The sequence below is a fragment of the Cucurbita moschata genome, unplaced genomic scaffold, assembly GCF_002738365.1.
Source record: "Cucurbita moschata cultivar Rifu unplaced genomic scaffold, Cmos_1.0 Cmo_Scf00029, whole genome shotgun sequence".
Taxonomy (NCBI): Eukaryota; Viridiplantae; Streptophyta; class Magnoliopsida; order Cucurbitales; family Cucurbitaceae; genus Cucurbita; species Cucurbita moschata.
The window spans coordinates 1,194,419-1,211,529 of NW_019268545.1; the positions used below are offsets into that span (position 1 = coordinate 1,194,419).

The window sequence follows — 17,111 nt, forward strand, 5'->3', positions numbered from 1 at the left end:
CAACAGTAAGTCCACCTAAAGTTTCTGATTCAACTTGGCACTCCTAAGCTCATTTTAACTTATCGTTCCTAGGTTTAGCTCAACTAAAATTCATGTTCACTTATGATATTACCGAGCATAGTCTATTCATGGAAGCGAACATAACTCAACTATCTTAAAATCAGATATAAACCGTGTTAATATTATTAATTGTCCAAAACAATAGCTTGTACTATAAATGGACTGGATTTATGTGTTTAAATTGACTATGACCAAAGTAGTGGCTACTTCAACCAAAAAAAGGGCGACCCCTTTTCAAACCGAAATAAGTACCTCACCTCAAGAAGTAGTTGGAGCCGGACAAAGAACTATGAGAGTTTGCTTTTCTTTCATTTTCTAAGAGCGGTCCCTTTTGATCCGTTGTTGGTCTTTGAACTAGTCATTAATGGTCGGCTTCATTGGTATCTTTTCGGTATGCGTTCCAAACACTTTCATTTTTAGCGTCTCATCTTCTCTAGCTAAAAATGATTCGAATATCTCCTATAGTGATTAAAACAGAACAACGAAGCTAATTGAAGCTAAATCAAATCGAGAAAACCGGACAACTAACCTCTTAAAAAATATTTTTCAAAAGGTCCAATTTTTTATTTTTTCAAATATAATGTTAAAAAAAGTGACATATTTTTGTCATATAATTAATCTTTAAAAAAAATTATAAATTTAGGCTATATTTAAAAAAATATGTACTTTATAATATCTATTTATGGATTACTTTCAACTTTTTCACGAGCATAACTCAACTAGACGAAAGATATTTACATTTGATCGAGAAATCGAATATTCAAAAGATATTACAAATTTTCCAGAATATAAACAAAATATTCACAAATGAATATGATCTTCCATTTTATAATTTTCTGGGGAATCAAATGAATATGATCATTCCTTTTATCATTTTTCTGGTCAATCAAATACAATTATCCAAATTTAATAACTCTGACCCTTCTCCCAATCCCCTCCAAACCCGACATCCACATTATATTCGACACCAAACGATCCATAATCACCTTCAATGGCTTGTTCGGGTGATGACACTGTACCTGTACAAGGAACGAGGCTGCAAATTTGCTCAAGCGTTACGCCATAGGATCCTATGCTTTACTCTTGCCAACTAATGTCGGGGTCACCGACACAATTCCGATCAGAAACAATGTGGCAATCGAGTTGAAGTCGTAAAGATCACCAACCGATTGCAATTCTCCAAGCGTCAGCCCAGCCTGTCATACAATTCGAGATGTTCGAGTCACTCAATATACAGTTTAGAAACATCAATATATGAGCTGAGAAGCAAACAGCCAAATCAACGTTAGTTCTTCACTCACTCTCACTCACTCACCTAAGAATGTCAAGTATGCTTCTAACTGCATTTCCGAACTATGTAATTAGGGAGAGGTTTCCACACCCTTATAAGGAATGTTTCGTTTCCCTCTCCAACCGGTGTGGGATCTTACAATCCACCTCCCTTGGGGGCCAGCGTCCCGCTGGCACACCGACCGATGTCTAGCTCTAATACTATTTGTAACAAACCAAGCCCACCACTAACAGAGGTTTTTAAAACGTGTCTACTAGGAAGAGGTTTCCACACCCTTATAAGGAATGGTTCATTCCCCTATCTAACCGATCTCACATCATCCCTCTCTAGAAACCCATGACAATGAGCTACAAGCAACACAAAGACAAACAACAGCAATGGAGAAGTGATTACCTTGACTGTAACGTAGGCAGCCGGGATGAGACCAACGACGGTAGCAAAGAAGAAGGTATGGTAAGGCACATCGACGATCGGAGATGCAACATTGATGAATGTATTTGGCAAGGTCGGAGTCAATCTTAGAAAAAGCATGTAGTTCAACAGCCCTTCCCTTCTCCTAGAAACCTGAGAGAGGAATCGATTCAACATCGAAAAAACCTTATAGAATCGACTACGAAAGAGACGGGGATATGAAACTTACCTGATCTTGAAAGAACTTCACCTTGTCAGGCCAAAGAGTAAAGGCGAGGGGCTTCCCGATCATCTTCGAGAGGAAATAGCAAGAGGAAGCTCCAGCTGTAGCGGTGAAGACAACGAGAGCAACGCCCTTGAAGACCCCGAAAAGGGCTCCAGCCAGCAGTGACATGAAAACAGTTCCAGGTATCATGAAGGTTTGCATAAAGATGTATACAACGCAGTATCCTACTAAGACCTGTGCAGTGTAGTCACTTGTATATTCCTCAAGGTGATCTCTAAAAGAAAGAATATTCATCAAACAATAATCCATATCCAAACATTCTAGCCACATTTTAACCATCCACAAGCTTTTACATAGCAACATTTATGACGAGATAAGTAATAACCCAAGCCCACCGCTAGTAGATATTGTCTGTTTTGGCCCATTACGTATTGTCGTCAGTCTCACGGTTTTAAAACGTGTCTATTAGAGAGAGGTTTTCACACTCTTGTAAAGGAATGCTTCATTCCGCTCTCCGACCAATATGAGATCTCACAATCCATTTCCCTTGGAGACCAGCATCCTCGATGGCACACGGCCTAGTGTCCGGCTCTAATGCCATTTGTAATGGCCCAAACCCACCGCTAGCAGATATTGGTTGCTTTAGCCCATTACGTATCACCATCAATCTCACGATTTTAAAACGCAATCTACTAGGGAGAGGTTTCCACACCCTTATAAGAAATGTTTCTTTCCCCTCTGCAACCAACGTGAGATCTCACAATTCATCTCCCTTGAGGACCAGCATCCTCGCTAGCACACGGCCCAGTGTCTGGCTCTAATGCCATTTGTAACAGCCCAAACCCACCACTAGCAAATATTGTTTGCTTTGACCCATTACGTATCACCATCAGCCTCACGATTTTAAAACGCATCTACTAGGGAGAGGTTTCCACACCCTTATAAGGAATGTTTCGTTCCCCTCTCCAACCAACGTGGGATCTCACAATCCACTTCCCTTGGTGGCCAGCGTCCTCGAGTGTTTGACTCTAATACCATTTGTAACAACCCAAGTTCATTACTAATAGATATTGTCCGTTTTTCCTCGTGACGCATAGCTGTCAGCCTCACGGTTAGGGAGAGGTTTCCTCATCCTTATAAGGAATGTTTCGTTCCCCTCTCCAACCAACGTGGATCGCACACAAACCATATCCACAAACATTCAAGAAAGTGCTGCCAAAATCTCATCAGCCAGAACCATAAGAATCCCACAAGAACATTATCAAGGAAAGTGTCAGATCTGATCATATTTCTGATACAAACACTTGAATTTGAAACTCCCTAAAAGAAGTATTTAGCGCCCATTCAAAAGACAATCAAATCATTCAAGAGCAAGCCATTAAAAGCTTAGCTAATCACTCCAAGAACAAGAACACAGCCAAACCCAATTCCAGAAATCACAAGAAAAATGACCTAATCAAGCGATCAAACACAAAAAAGAATCCACAAAACGAACGAAACGAAAAAATCCATCATCAAAATCGAAAGAAAACGCAATGAACAGAAGAAATACCTGAGGATTTGAAGATCTTGAAGGTTGCGAGGAAGCTTAAGAAAGCTATAATCGGAGGCCGGCATGGTTAGGTAAACACAAAGAAGGCCAAAAAGGAAGGCAATAACAACGGTGCTAAACACAGCCAAATCCCAAAAACTCAATTGAAATTTGCTCATCTTTTCGCCCACATTCTTTTCCCCTTTCTTCTCCATTTTCCTCAAGGATTTTCCCGGATCCCCTTTTTCACTTTCCGTTGTTTTCTCGGGAAACAAACAGAAAACCCAGAGGAAAGGATGAAGAAAGAGAAACAGAAACAGAAACGAAATTGAAATCTGTTTTAACAACAATCTTCTTTCCTTTAGGGTCACTCCTTGAGAGAGGGAGAAAGAAACAGAATATTCGCAGAAAATTCAATACGCAATACAGAGATTGGCATGTCTTGGAAGCCTTAAATAAGGCCTTTGAATTGAACAAAGGCCTTTGAAATTCGATGGTTGTTTTTCATTGTGGATGTGGTCAGTTCTTCGCAATTTCCTCCTCCGTCGTATCATTTTCAGTGGCTCCACTCCACAAATTGTATTCCAAACTCGTTTTTCATTTCAATTTTTTTTTAAAAAACTAATATAAACAACAATGTTTTTACAAAGTCTAATGTGTTTACAATTTTTTGTACTCAACAATTTCATATTAATTATTCATTTGGTTGGCTTGGTATGATAGATGATTGATGTTGATATACATGTCTTATAGTGTTGGATGATGCTTAAATTAATGTGTCGAGTCGTGTATCTCGATATTTGTTGTCCTTGAATGGAACAGAGCGGAGAATTTCTTATTAGACAGGGATGAGGAAGAGAGTTGTGAGAGATTTCTCCTCGTTAAATGAATGGGGTCGAAAATGGAGACTATATTCCCACGGAGTTGAGAATTATCGTTTAGATAGGTATGGGGAAGAGAGTGGTGAGAGATTTCTCCTTGTTAGATGAACGGGGTCGAAGATGGACACTGTATTCCCACTGAGCCGAGGATTACCGTTTAAATAGGGATGGAGAAGAGAGTGGCGAGAGATTTCTCTTTGTTAGTTGAATGGGGTCGAAGACGTAGACTGTATTCCACTATATTCCCACTGAGCCGAGAAATCCCGTTTAAACAGTGATGAGGAAGAGAGTGGTACGACATTTATCCTCGTTAGATGAATAGGGTTGAAGTCAGAGACTGTATTCCTATAGAGCTAGGAGTTACAGTTTAAACAAGGACGAGGAAGAGAGTGGTGAGAGATTTCTCCTTATTAGATGAACAGGGTCGAAAATGGAGACTGTATTCTCACTGTATTCCCATTGAGCCGAGAAATCCCGTTTAAATAGGAATGAAGAAGAGAGTGGTGAGAGATTTATCCTCGTTAAATGAACAAGGTCGAAGACGAAAACTGTATCCCCACATGGGGCGAGATTGCCATTTAAACACAGATGGGGAACAGAGTGGTGAGAAATTTCTCCTCGTTAGATGAACAAGGTCGAAGACAGAGACTCAATTCCCTTTCTCCATCCCCGCTTTTTTACATATGTGTGTATGTATATTTCTATTATAAATTTAATAAAGCCGGTTTTATTTATTTATTTATTTATTTATTTATTGATCCGTCTTCCAATTACATATTTAGAAATTATTTTTTTTGTTTACATTTTTAAAATAAGAATTATATTATAAAATAAAAAAAAATCCATAGAGAATTCAATCTCTCCATATTCCATATAAGAAAATCACCGCTCGGATCCTCAAAATATTCCGAGAAGACTTCCTGTCCCTACCCTCTTCGTGGACATCTCTAATATTGGAACATTAGTTGTCTGTTGTCGTCACGTAATAATAGGCTTATCTTACCTTATTTAATTGAGTTAAAATTTACGAGTCATCGTAAATCTTAATTTAACAATCCGCTTCTAAAACTTACCTAAATTACATTTTTTCTCTCTTATTTTTAATTTTTTTTTAATAAATATTAATAGATTCTTAAACTTTAGATTTGTATTTAACTTATTAAACATCATTTAAAATTTACGGACTCACTTACATAAAATTAATTCAATTTTTACGCTTAATAATTTAGTTAAAATTTTTAAAGATAAAATAAAAATTTAAGAGATTTATTTGATTTTATAAAGTTGAAGAACTCATTAATAAAAATTTGAAATTAGGTGGAAAATAATTCTATTTATTTATTAACTTCAATAATACAATCTTACTATATTATTTCTAAATATCCGGAATAAATGTTATTATTTTTAAATAAATTATTAATAAACATATATATATATATATATATATATATAATAATAAACTAAAAACAAAAACAAAAAACGACAGAGCCACGTAAGCCACGATAAGCACGTGATCTGGTGGGTTACGGCGCGCACATAGTGAAATACCTAAATTACCCTTCCTCATATCATTCCCTTTCCTCCCATGTCGGTCGATCCCATGTGCCAATTATTCTCGTGGAATTTTTTAATATTACAAAATTTTGAAATGACTTTTTTGCCCTTTGTCTCTTTCTCCTCCTCGATGTTTTCCTCTGCCAATATGATGGGCTAAAACTGTCTTTTCAAGCTTCTCATTTTTTGTTTAATATTTTTTTTATTAAATTAAAATTTTAGTTTATTTCTATCCTTAAATAAATTTCAAATATGTTTCGTCTTTGAATTTTTATTATTTTAATTGATGATGTTATATATTAATTGAATAATTAAATTGATTGAGCTTTAATTAATATAAAAACCACAATGGACAATTAAGTGAAATTGGATAACATTATTTTTAAAATATTTTATTTTCTAATTTATTTTTAAACTATATACGTCGAGGTCCGATATTTAATTTTTTTTAAAAAAGAAAAATCTCACACTATTTTTTTTTTTTTACTATAATGTTAAAAATAATAATTCAAACCGTAAAATTAATACTTTTTATTTAACAGAATAGAGAAACTCCCGAACATTTGCCAATCTCAAATGTGTCGATATCAGTGATGACTCATTATTTCGATAAATCGTTCTTCAGATTAAGTAAATACTTCATCTCACTTATCAGATTCTATTTGGAAGACACAATTTTTTCATAAGAATTCGTCATAGCATAGTGATCAATACATAACATCACGAAAAAAATGAATACAATTTTTTCTTTCAGTTACTTTGGCACTGGACGTTCCAAAAATGGGGTACTATCGGGGCGGGTGAATTCAATAATAGACGCTTGTTGGCATTCCAACCTTCCTTCTTCAGGGCCTACCCGAAAGAGAATCCAGTGGTTCTTGGTCGTGAATATCTGAATAGGACGAACCGCCCCTTTGCTTCGAAACAAAACCATTAGAATTAGGCTTGTTGAACTGGAGTATATATTCTCCATATACTTAGCACCGGCAACTCAACTAATAACTCGACCAACCTGATTACCCAATACAACCATGAAGGTTGGATTGTGTTAAAAAAAATTCGATTTGGGTCGGGTTGAATTTTTAATTAAGTCAACACACTAACGTGAAAATATGTTACAACCTAACCTAACTATACCCTACTTTTAAGATTACAATAAAAATAAAATATATTTAACCTTTGTAACATATATTATTAATCTATTATGACGTGACTTTTAATATGAAGGTAACATAATAAAATAGATTTAAAAAAGAAAATTAAATAAATTATTCCAATTCAGCCACCATTAAAGTTTGGGGTATTTAATATTATCAAATTATAATAAAAATAGCATTAATAATAATGTAATAATCGAGATTTTCATAAATTCAAGGGTCCATAATTACATCTCTCACAAATTTTAGTAAAAAAAAAATAATAATTAAAATAAAATGAAGCGTAAATCGTGAGAACTAATGATTTGGGCTTGGGCCGTCCACGGTCCGTCACTCAAATGGCCCATTGGGCCTGTTTAAGTGGGTATTTTACAGTCTGCTCGTTTTAAGCCCAGCCCAAATGCAAGAGGTGTTTATATGTCCTCGTAATCAGATAGGTTGGGTTGAGTTAGATTTTTCTCGATTCAGACTACGATGAATGTTTAGAAAGTTGAAAATTTTAGATCGGTTTGCAGGTTGACATGTTTGTTTTGTTGGGTCAGCTCGACTTGTTGGGTGAAAGTCCCACATCGGCTAATTTAGAGAATTTAGGGAATGATCATGGATTTATAATTAAATAATACTATCTCTATTGGTATGAGGCGTTTTGTAAAGCCCAAAGCAAAGTCACGGGTACTTATGCACAAAGTGGACAATATCATACTATTTTTTTTAACAACCTAGACCAACCCAAAAGTTCGAGTTGGTTAGATTTGGTAAACTCATCTAAAAATTGTAAAATTTTTTAAAAAACGATTTTTTTTTTTTAACAACCTGACAAACTCGACAACTCAACCCAATAACAATGAGTTGAGAGAATTTTTTAGACCAACCCAAAAGTTCGAGTTGGTTAGATTGGTAACCCAATCCAACCCTCTGATATTGGGTTGAGTTGTTTGGTTGTTAAAATAAATTACCCAAGTTATTTTATAATACTCTATAAGATTGGTTTCCGTTCAAATCAATTTGAAATTTTGTCCAATAAACTTGAAACTCGAATCCCAATTTGAAAGGCTAACTCAGTCCAGTGATTCAGGTGGAGTCGGTTCAAGTTGTCTGGTTCAATGTATACCCCTAATTATCACAATATTTTCCGACAGCATGTTTATTATATTAAGACAATGACATTTCCATTAACGTCAACATTCGACATTTAAAACGTTGCTTACCAAAAGATTTTAAAATAAAAGAAATTACATTTTTTTTAACACCTTTTACTTTTATTTGGTGATTTACTTTGATTTAAAATTGACTGCCATTCTCTCATTGTTTGCTTTGAAATAATTGTCCATCATGAAAAGAGACAACCTCTTAAGCTAAAGGCTCTCTCAATTTAAATATTCGTAAAATAATTAATATAGATGTTTAAATGATTCGAGAGTTCGACCAACTCGAATTATCCAACTCAAATCATAGAATTTGAATTGAGTTAGATGGATCGGGTTGAGTTGGGTTGAATTTTTTAAAAATAAAAAATTCAGGTTGATTCGTGGGTTGACATTCTTTTAGTTAGGTCAACCCGACCAACTTGAAAATAGGGTTACAATCAAATCTTACAGGACTTTTAAGATTATTATAAAGATTAAAAATATCTAACGTTTGTAACCGATGCTATGTAACATGTACTATGGATAATTATTATTTTTAAATAATTAAAAAAAAAACAAACGGGGGACCCAACCCAACCCGAAAGTAGAAAGTTGGATTTGGTTGGAGTGTGAACTCTATTCAGGTTGTTCGAGTTATTAACCCATTTCGAGTCTGTCCAAAAGATATTCCCAACCAGTGTACATCCCTATCTCAAATTTAAACATAAAATAACGTTTTTTTAGCTTTTAACAAGTATACGTTAAATATTCAAACCTCTAATCTATTAGTCGCCGTCCCGACATATTCACATTTTAATACATTAATTAATTAATTAATTAAGAACAACAATCTTTATCCATAAGATTATTAAAAATTTCCACTAACTATATTTTTTATATATAAACTCCAATGATTATATATATATATATATATATATATATATAAATAAAAGGAGCTATCATATATTATAATATATGCCACTTTTGATGAATGATTATCCTCCCAACTTGTGGCTATGAATGGCCCACGTAAGTTCATATCACAAATTAGGTCAACCCATCTTAATTTTCTTTCTCTCTCTTCTCTCTCTCATCATAAATGTTTGACCAATGGATAAGAAATCTTGATTTAGTCAATCTTTCTAAAATGGAAAGTAAATAGTTATCTTAGTAGTTAAGTATGCATCCTCGTGTTCGAGTAGGGTTATTGGAACGTCTCGTGTTTAGGATTCAGAATTTGAATTTGATACTTGATGGTCTCGGGCATCCTCCTACATCCTCCTACGATATTGTCACGTTACTTACTTCTCACTTCTAAGAGTGTAAACTATTGATGGTCTCGGCATCCTCCTACATCCTCCTACGACATGGTCACGTTACTTACTTCTTGGTTCTAAGAGTGAAAACTATCCCCATAGGCTAATTCGATTTCTTTCAGCATGATTTGTTCGCACTCATATGCTTCTTAAGAAAATTTTTAAGAGGTCACCCAACATAGGATTGTTCTAAGCAAAACACACCTAACTTTGAAGTTCTTATGATTGAGCTATCGAAAAAGAAGGTGAAAGGATTCGTGTTGGTTTGTGGGGATAATCTTCACTCTTAGAAGCGAGAAATAAGTAACGTGATCATGTCACATGAGATGAAGGGAAATGTCGAGGCCAAGCTTTGTTAGCCACATTATAGTAACCTCTTCAATAATTTCTTGAGAATAAAATCGTGAGGCTGACAGCGATACTTAACGGACCAAAGTGAACAATATCTGCAAGTGTGAGCCTGGGTTGACACTGGGCGGTGTACCAACGAAGACGTTGGCTTACAACAGGGGTGGATTGTAAGACCTCATCCGTGTTGGTTTGCGAGGATAATCTTCACTCTTAAAAGCGAGAGATAGGTAACGTGATCATGTCACATGAGATGAAGGGAAATGTCGAGGTCAAGCCATGTCAGCCACATTATAGTAACCTCTTCAGTAATTTCTTGAGAATAAAATCGTGAGGTTGACATTGATACATAACGAGCCAAAACGAACAATATCTACAAGTGTGGGCTTAGATTGACACTGAGCAGTGTATCAACGAAGATGTTGGCTCCCAACAGGGGTGGATTGTAAGACCTCACATAGATTGGAAATGAGAACAAAACATTTCTTATAAACGTGCAGAAACCTCTCTAGGCTGATAACGATACGTAACGAACAAAAGCGGATAATATCTACTAGCAGTGAGCTTGAATTATTAGACTGTGGGTACGTCAATATTAAAACCCGAAAAAGATTTCTAGAAAGAAGTTGCTTCTAAGGCTACACGTAATCGAATTATTGTATTGGATATTCCGATGAGCTCTATAAAAGGATAAGTTCTATCCGAAAGCCAACACAAGCCAAATTTCATTCTCTTTCTAATTCCTTTTCAATTAATCTATTTATTAAATAATGAAAAGACACAAAAGTCAACCACAAAAATCTAAATATAGATGTCCACGTGCAACACTACGTTGAAAACATAAAAACATTGGTACTATGTTTTTACTATTAGTATATTCAACCGACATTAACAAACACATATTTACTAAATTAAAAGGTCAAACCTTTGACTTTTACACTATGTACTGTTAAAAAACCCCGTCTTATAGTATCTAAACATACCATTATCGAGAGTTATACTAAGCTTATTATTGACTCTATATATATATATACCTGTTGGGATATAAAGCCTGATGCCTATATCTGATAAAAATATATTTGGAAGATATATTAGNTTCCACTAACTATATTTTTTATATATAAACTCCAATGATTATATATATATATATATATATATATATATAAATAAAAGGAGCTATCATATATTATAATATATGCCACTTTTGATGAATGATTATCCTCCCAACTTGTGGCTATGAATGGCCCACGTAAGTTCATATCACAAATTAGGTCAACCCATCTTAATTTTCTTTCTCTCTCTTCTCTCTCTCATCATAAATGTTTGACCAATGGATAAGAAATCTTGATTTAGTCAATCTTTCTAAAATGGAAAGTAAATAGTTATCTTAGTAGTTAAGTATGCATCCTCGTGTTCGAGTAGGGTTATTGGAACGTCTCGTGTTTAGGATTCAGAATTTGAATTTGATACTTGATGGTCTCGGGCATCCTCCTACATCCTCCTACGATATTGTCACGTTACTTACTTCTCACTTCTAAGAGTGTAAACTATTGATGGTCTCGGCATCCTCCTACATCCTCCTACGACATGGTCACGTTACTTACTTCTTGGTTCTAAGAGTGAAAACTATCCCCATAGGCTAATTCGATTTCTTTCAGCATGATTTGTTCGCACTCATATGCTTCTTAAGAAAATTTTTAAGAGGTCACCCAACATAGGATTGTTCTAAGCAAAACACACCTAACTTTGAAGTTCTTATGATTGAGCTATCGAAAAAGAAGGTGAAAGGATTCGTGTTGGTTTGTGGGGATAATCTTCACTCTTAGAAGCGAGAAATAAGTAACGTGATCATGTCACATGAGATGAAGGGAAATGTCGAGGCCAAGCTTTGTTAGCCACATTATAGTAACCTCTTCAATAATTTCTTGAGAATAAAATCGTGAGGCTGACAGCGATACTTAACGGACCAAAGTGAACAATATCTGCAAGTGTGAGCCTGGGTTGACACTGGGCGGTGTACCAACGAAGACGTTGGCTTACAACAGGGGTGGATTGTAAGACCTCATCCGTGTTGGTTTGCGAGGATAATCTTCACTCTTAAAAGCGAGAGATAGGTAACGTGATCATGTCACATGAGATGAAGGGAAATGTCGAGGTCAAGCCATGTCAGCCACATTATAGTAACCTCTTCAGTAATTTCTTGAGAATAAAATCGTGAGGTTGACATTGATACATAACGAGCCAAAACGAACAATATCTACAAGTGTGGGCTTAGATTGACACTGAGCAGTGTATCAACGAAGATGTTGGCTCCCAACAGGGGTGGATTGTAAGACCTCACATAGATTGGAAATGAGAACAAAACATTTCTTATAAACGTGCAGAAACCTCTCTAGGCTGATAACGATACGTAACGAACAAAAGCGGATAATATCTACTAGCAGTGAGCTTGAATTATTAGACTGTGGGTACGTCAATATTAAAACCCGAAAAAGATTTCTAGAAAGAAGTTGCTTCTAAGGCTACACGTAATCGAATTATTGTATTGGATATTCCGATGAGCTCTATAAAAGGATAAGTTCTATCCGAAAGCCAACACAAGCCAAATTTCATTCTCTTTCTAATTCCTTTTCAATTAATCTATTTATTAAATAATGAAAAGACACAAAAGTCAACCACAAAAATCTAAATATAGATGTCCACGTGCAACACTACGTTGAAAACATAAAAACATTGGTACTATGTTTTTACTATTAGTATATTCAACCGACATTAACAAACACATATTTACTAAATTAAAAGGTCAAACCTTTGACTTTTACACTATGTACTGTTAAAAAACCCCGTCTTATAGTATCTAAACATACCATTATCGAGAGTTATACTAAGCTTATTATTGACTCTATATATATATATACCTGTTGGGATATAAAGCCTGATGCCTATATCTGATAAAAATATATTTGGAAGATATATTAGTAAAGATCTGATGAAGATATATGTGGTAGATGTTTGGTAAAGATTTGATAGAGATATATTTGTTAGATTATATCTCGTAGGTTTAAATCTATATTTAATAAATTGAAACCATATATATATACCTACATACTTGAAATCATCAATATAAAACCTTTAGCCAATATTTCTTTTTGTATTTTCTCTTTCCTGTTCTTTGTGTTCATCTTGATCGAGTGCGTGCATGGTTGAGCGATCCTAACAATTGGTATCAGAGCTAACAACTGGTATCGATCCTAACAGTACCTACATACGTATGTATGCATGTATAAGTTTAAAAAAATACCTTTGTCATTAATTTTAAATAAAAAAATGTTAGTATTTTATTTAAAAAAATTAACACTTTTACCATCTATCTACACCTCATAGATACCCTCCTCAATTTTAAAGATTGTAACGGTAACTTTTTTAGAAAGTTAATGAGTATTTTTTAATCGTGATATTAACCTGTAACAGCCCAGATCCACCGGATATTGTCCTTTTTGGGCTTGTCCTTTTGAGCTTCTCCTCAAGGCTTTAAAACGTGTCTGCTAGGGGAAAGTTTCCACACCCATATAAATGGTGGTTTGTTGTCCTTCCCAACCAATGTGGGACATCATAATCCACCCCCCTTCGGGACCTAACGTCCTCGTTGGCACTCTTTCCTTCCTCCAATTGATGTGGGACCGCCCCAAAATCCATCCCCCTTTGGGGCCAGCGTCCTTACTGGCACACCGCCTCGTGTCTACCCCCTTCGGGGAAGAGCGAGAAGGCTGGCACATCGTCCGGTGTTTAGCTCTGATACCATTTATAACAGTCCAGATCCACCGCTAGCAGATATTGTCCTATTTGGGCTTTTCCTTTCGGGCTTCCCATCCCTTATACTATTGTTAATGAAATTTTTGAAGCTGTAAGGGTATTTTTGAAACCCACCGACTTTAATCATATTTATATTCCTAAGATTATTCGGATATTATTTCTAAGTTTTTTTTTAATTTATAATTTCTTATGTATTTACAAATGGAATATTCTAGATAAGATCATATTGATATTGTATTCAAAAGTTACGTATATGTTTTTATTTTAAATTAATTTGTGACAATATTCGGATAAAGTAGATATAGAAAGGAGAACATTTCATCTAGATATAAAGAATGTTAAAAGTTTGCCCAATATTCTTCCTTTTTTTTTTTTTTAATTTCTTTACCAACAAAAGTAGGTTAAAATGACATTTTATTTATTACATAAATTATAAAACTCTAAATTTTATATATTTTCAAAACATATAAACCCGACTGATTTTAGCATGTTTTGTCATTTTTTATTTCTTATAAGCGTTTTTTAGCCGGTGTCACATCTAAATTCAGCACCTGGTCGGCACGTTACGACACTGGCTTTACCACCTTGCTAGGTCATGTTAGACTGAAAAATTATCCCTATAGACCAAACCAACACGAGTCTTTTCATTATATTTTTTATGAAAATTCTTAGGAGTTCACCCAGCAAAACACGTTTAACTTTAGGATTGTTCTCAGTTAGAGGTGGTCTCGGTTCACTTAATGACTAACCTTTTCCTGCATCCCTTACAACATGGTCACGATAGTTATAAGATTGAAAATTCTCGGGAGTTCTTTTAATATGTTTTGTCCCAATTAACCTGCTTTCTAAGAAAATTCTCACGAAGACACCAAAAGAAGAAGAAATTAACACGATCGTTAGATAGTTCAAATTGATTAGGTTCTCGAGTCATATGATCTAAAATAATGCCCGGTGCTTTGTGCAATTAAATTAAATAAAAATGTATATTATAATATTTTGTTGAATTGAAATTGAAATAGTAATAAAATCCAAATCCGTTTCCTCGTTTGAACACTGGTTGACCTTGGTGATCGCCGTGGTGTGATCCCGTGACGGGAATCCGCATATTGCAACAGAATATGCCACGTGTACACTGTGTCTTTTCACCCTACCAATTATGCGGGTTATTTTATCAAAGCCCCTGCCCTCCCTTTTTATCCACGCTATATATATACCCCTCCCCTTCTCCTCTTCATTCCCGAATTCCTGTCTGTTTCTTCTCTCTGTTTCGGATCAGAAGCGTTTTTTTTTTTTTTTTCATTGTTCTTTCAAATCGAAATGAAACGAAACGAAAGGCTGTGATTATAATTCTGGATGGAATATTGATGAAGTTCTCTGTAGATTTTACCTTTCTGTAACTGTTCTTATGAGTGTTTTCCCATTTGTATTTCTTGTTATTGGTGTCAATGGCGGAAGTTGGACGGAGATTCTGTGTCGGGTATGCGCTTATGCCGAAGAAGCGGAGGAGTTTCATACGAGATTCGTTGGTGAGGCTTGCAGAGTCGCGAGGTATCGATCTTGTTCGGATCGATACGGACCGGCCGCTTGTTGATCAAGGAGCCTTTGATTGCGTTCTCCACAAGCTGTATGGTGCGGATTGGAGGAGGCAACTGGAGAATTTCAAGGTTGTGAATCCTAATGCGGTGATTTTGGATTCCCTGGATGCGATTGAGAGGCTTCACAACAGGATTTCCATGCTTCAGGTGGTATCGGAGCTGAAGATTGAAAATCACGATGAGTCGTTCGGGATTCCGGAGCAGATTGCGATTTACGATAAGGAGAAACTATCTGATCGGCGAGCTTGGGAGGCCTTGAAGTTTCCAGTCATTGCGAAGCCATTGGTGGCCGATGGCAGTGCCAAATCGCATAAAATGGCGCTCGTGTTTAATCATGATGCCTTGAACAAGGTTAAACCTCCCATTGTCTTGCAGGAGTTTGTTAACCACGGCGGCGTTATATTCAAGGTTTATGTGGCTGGACAGCACGTGAAATGCGTCAAGAGAAAGTCGCTTCCCGACGTTTCTGAGGAGAAATCGGACAGCGTCGAGGGTTTGCTATCGTTCTCTCAGGTATCGAACTTGACGAACCATGAGAGGGTTGATGAAAAGTACTATCAGATGATGCAGTTGGACGACACCGAGATGCCGCCGTTGAGTTTCGTCACCGATATCGCCAAAGGATTGAGGCATGCGATGAAGCTCAACCTCTTCAACTTCGATGTGATGCGGGATTCGAATAACCGGAACCGTTATCTCATAGTTGATATCAATTACTTTCCTGGTTTTGCGAAAATGCCAGGTTATGAGAAGATTTTAACAGATTTCTTCTCTGACATTATGCGAATGAAAGACAGCGAGCTCGTAAAAGCTTGGTTCGAGAATGATGCCTCGGAGCCGCCTGCCTTCGATAAAAGGCAAGTGAACAATTGTGCAAATGATTCTAGAAATGTTGTGATGCTTACTTGCATCAGTAATGGGGATGGAGGAGGTTAAACACTACTTGCAAGCATCATTTCTGTTTCTTTTTGACTTGACTTAGATTCTAATCCAAATTGAATTTGCTAAAAGCAGGATGTTCTGCTTCTATTCAACATCTGAAATGAGTTATAGTTTCTAGTTCATAATATGGTGAAGAACAGGAAGGTCCCCCTGTTCGCTTTACCTCAAATTTGCACCCCCCCCCCCACCAAACAAAAAATATAGCATGTCATGATTGTTGATGCTATCTACATTCGATCAGTCGCTTCTCTGAGATAGATATTTCTGAATTACTCTATTAAAGCTCAATAAAGTTAGATTTGAAGTTCTTTCCTTCCTTGAATAATTTAAGTTCTAGACTTCTAGTGACTTGACCGTCAGATTTTTATTGCATGACGTGCTATTTTTGGATTATATGTATGTATGTATGTAATTTTCTCGAACTTTTTTCGAGTTCATTTGGCATATCATCAAATGCAAGAGCTGTTCATGGTCCTGGGCCCATGAATACGGTAAGACCCTTTAAGAAGATGAACGAAGATAGGACAGAAAGATATGATGAAATAGGAATCTCTATGCCCCAGTAGCTGGTGGGGGTGATTATTATGTTATGGGGTGTCCTTATCTATCTCGCATCAGGCAAGTTAAATTCGAATTTCTTTGATCACTACTGTCAGTAAATGTGGTGCAAAAGATCTAGTTTCATTTCTTGAATGATGTCCTATGGTGTCTTGATACAACTTGTGTGATGTTAGGCTGTACAAACGAACTCGACAAACGCTAGGATGATATTACTTTTCAATTGATGATGCTGTGTTAGTACTATTTGTTAGCTTCTTCGAACAGCTATGTTTAGAGATAAGATTTGCACTGTAAATGG

At 35.9% G+C, this 17,111-nt stretch overlaps 2 protein-coding genes across 2 annotated transcripts; one reads left to right on the plus strand and one right to left on the minus strand.

Moving 5' to 3' along the window:
- Window positions 1-851: 851 nt before the first annotated feature.
- On the minus strand, window positions 852-4,048 carry LOC111463958 (uncharacterized membrane protein At4g09580). The gene is made up of 4 exons (XM_023107996.1): window positions 3,541-4,048; window positions 1,992-2,262; window positions 1,745-1,915; window positions 852-1,256 (listed from the first exon to the last, which is right to left on the minus strand). The coding sequence occupies exons 1-4, from the start codon at window positions 3,732-3,734 to the stop codon at window positions 1,131-1,133; spliced, it is 762 nt and encodes a 253-aa protein (XP_022963764.1). The 5' UTR covers window positions 3,735-4,048; the 3' UTR covers window positions 852-1,130.
- A 10,915-nt stretch (window positions 4,049-14,963) lies between these two features.
- Window positions 14,964-16,565, plus strand: LOC111463848 (inositol-tetrakisphosphate 1-kinase 1-like). The gene has a single exon (XM_023107787.1). The coding sequence runs from the start codon at window positions 15,161-15,163 to the stop codon at window positions 16,244-16,246; it is 1,086 nt and encodes a 361-aa protein (XP_022963555.1). The 5' UTR covers window positions 14,964-15,160; the 3' UTR covers window positions 16,247-16,565.
- Window positions 16,566-17,111: the final 546 nt, after the last annotated feature.

Bases quoted from the DNA above. Each gene is read 5' to 3' on its own strand.
- LOC111463958 (XM_023107996.1), bottom strand. From the start codon at position 3,734: ATGGAGAAGAAAGGGGAAAAGAATGTGGGCGAAAAGATGAGCAAATTT. The intron at 2,263-3,540 runs GTATTTCTTCTG...TCTTTCTTTTAG, and splicing joins CAAGATCTTCAAATCCTCAG to AGATCACCTTGAGGAATATA. The intron at 1,916-1,991 runs GTAAGTTTCATA...TTCCTCTCTCAG, and splicing joins TGAAGTTCTTTCAAGATCAG to GTTTCTAGGAGAAGGGAAGG.
- LOC111463848 (XM_023107787.1), top strand. From the start codon at position 15,161: ATGGCGGAAGTTGGACGGAGATTCTGTGTCGGGTATGCGCTTATGCCG.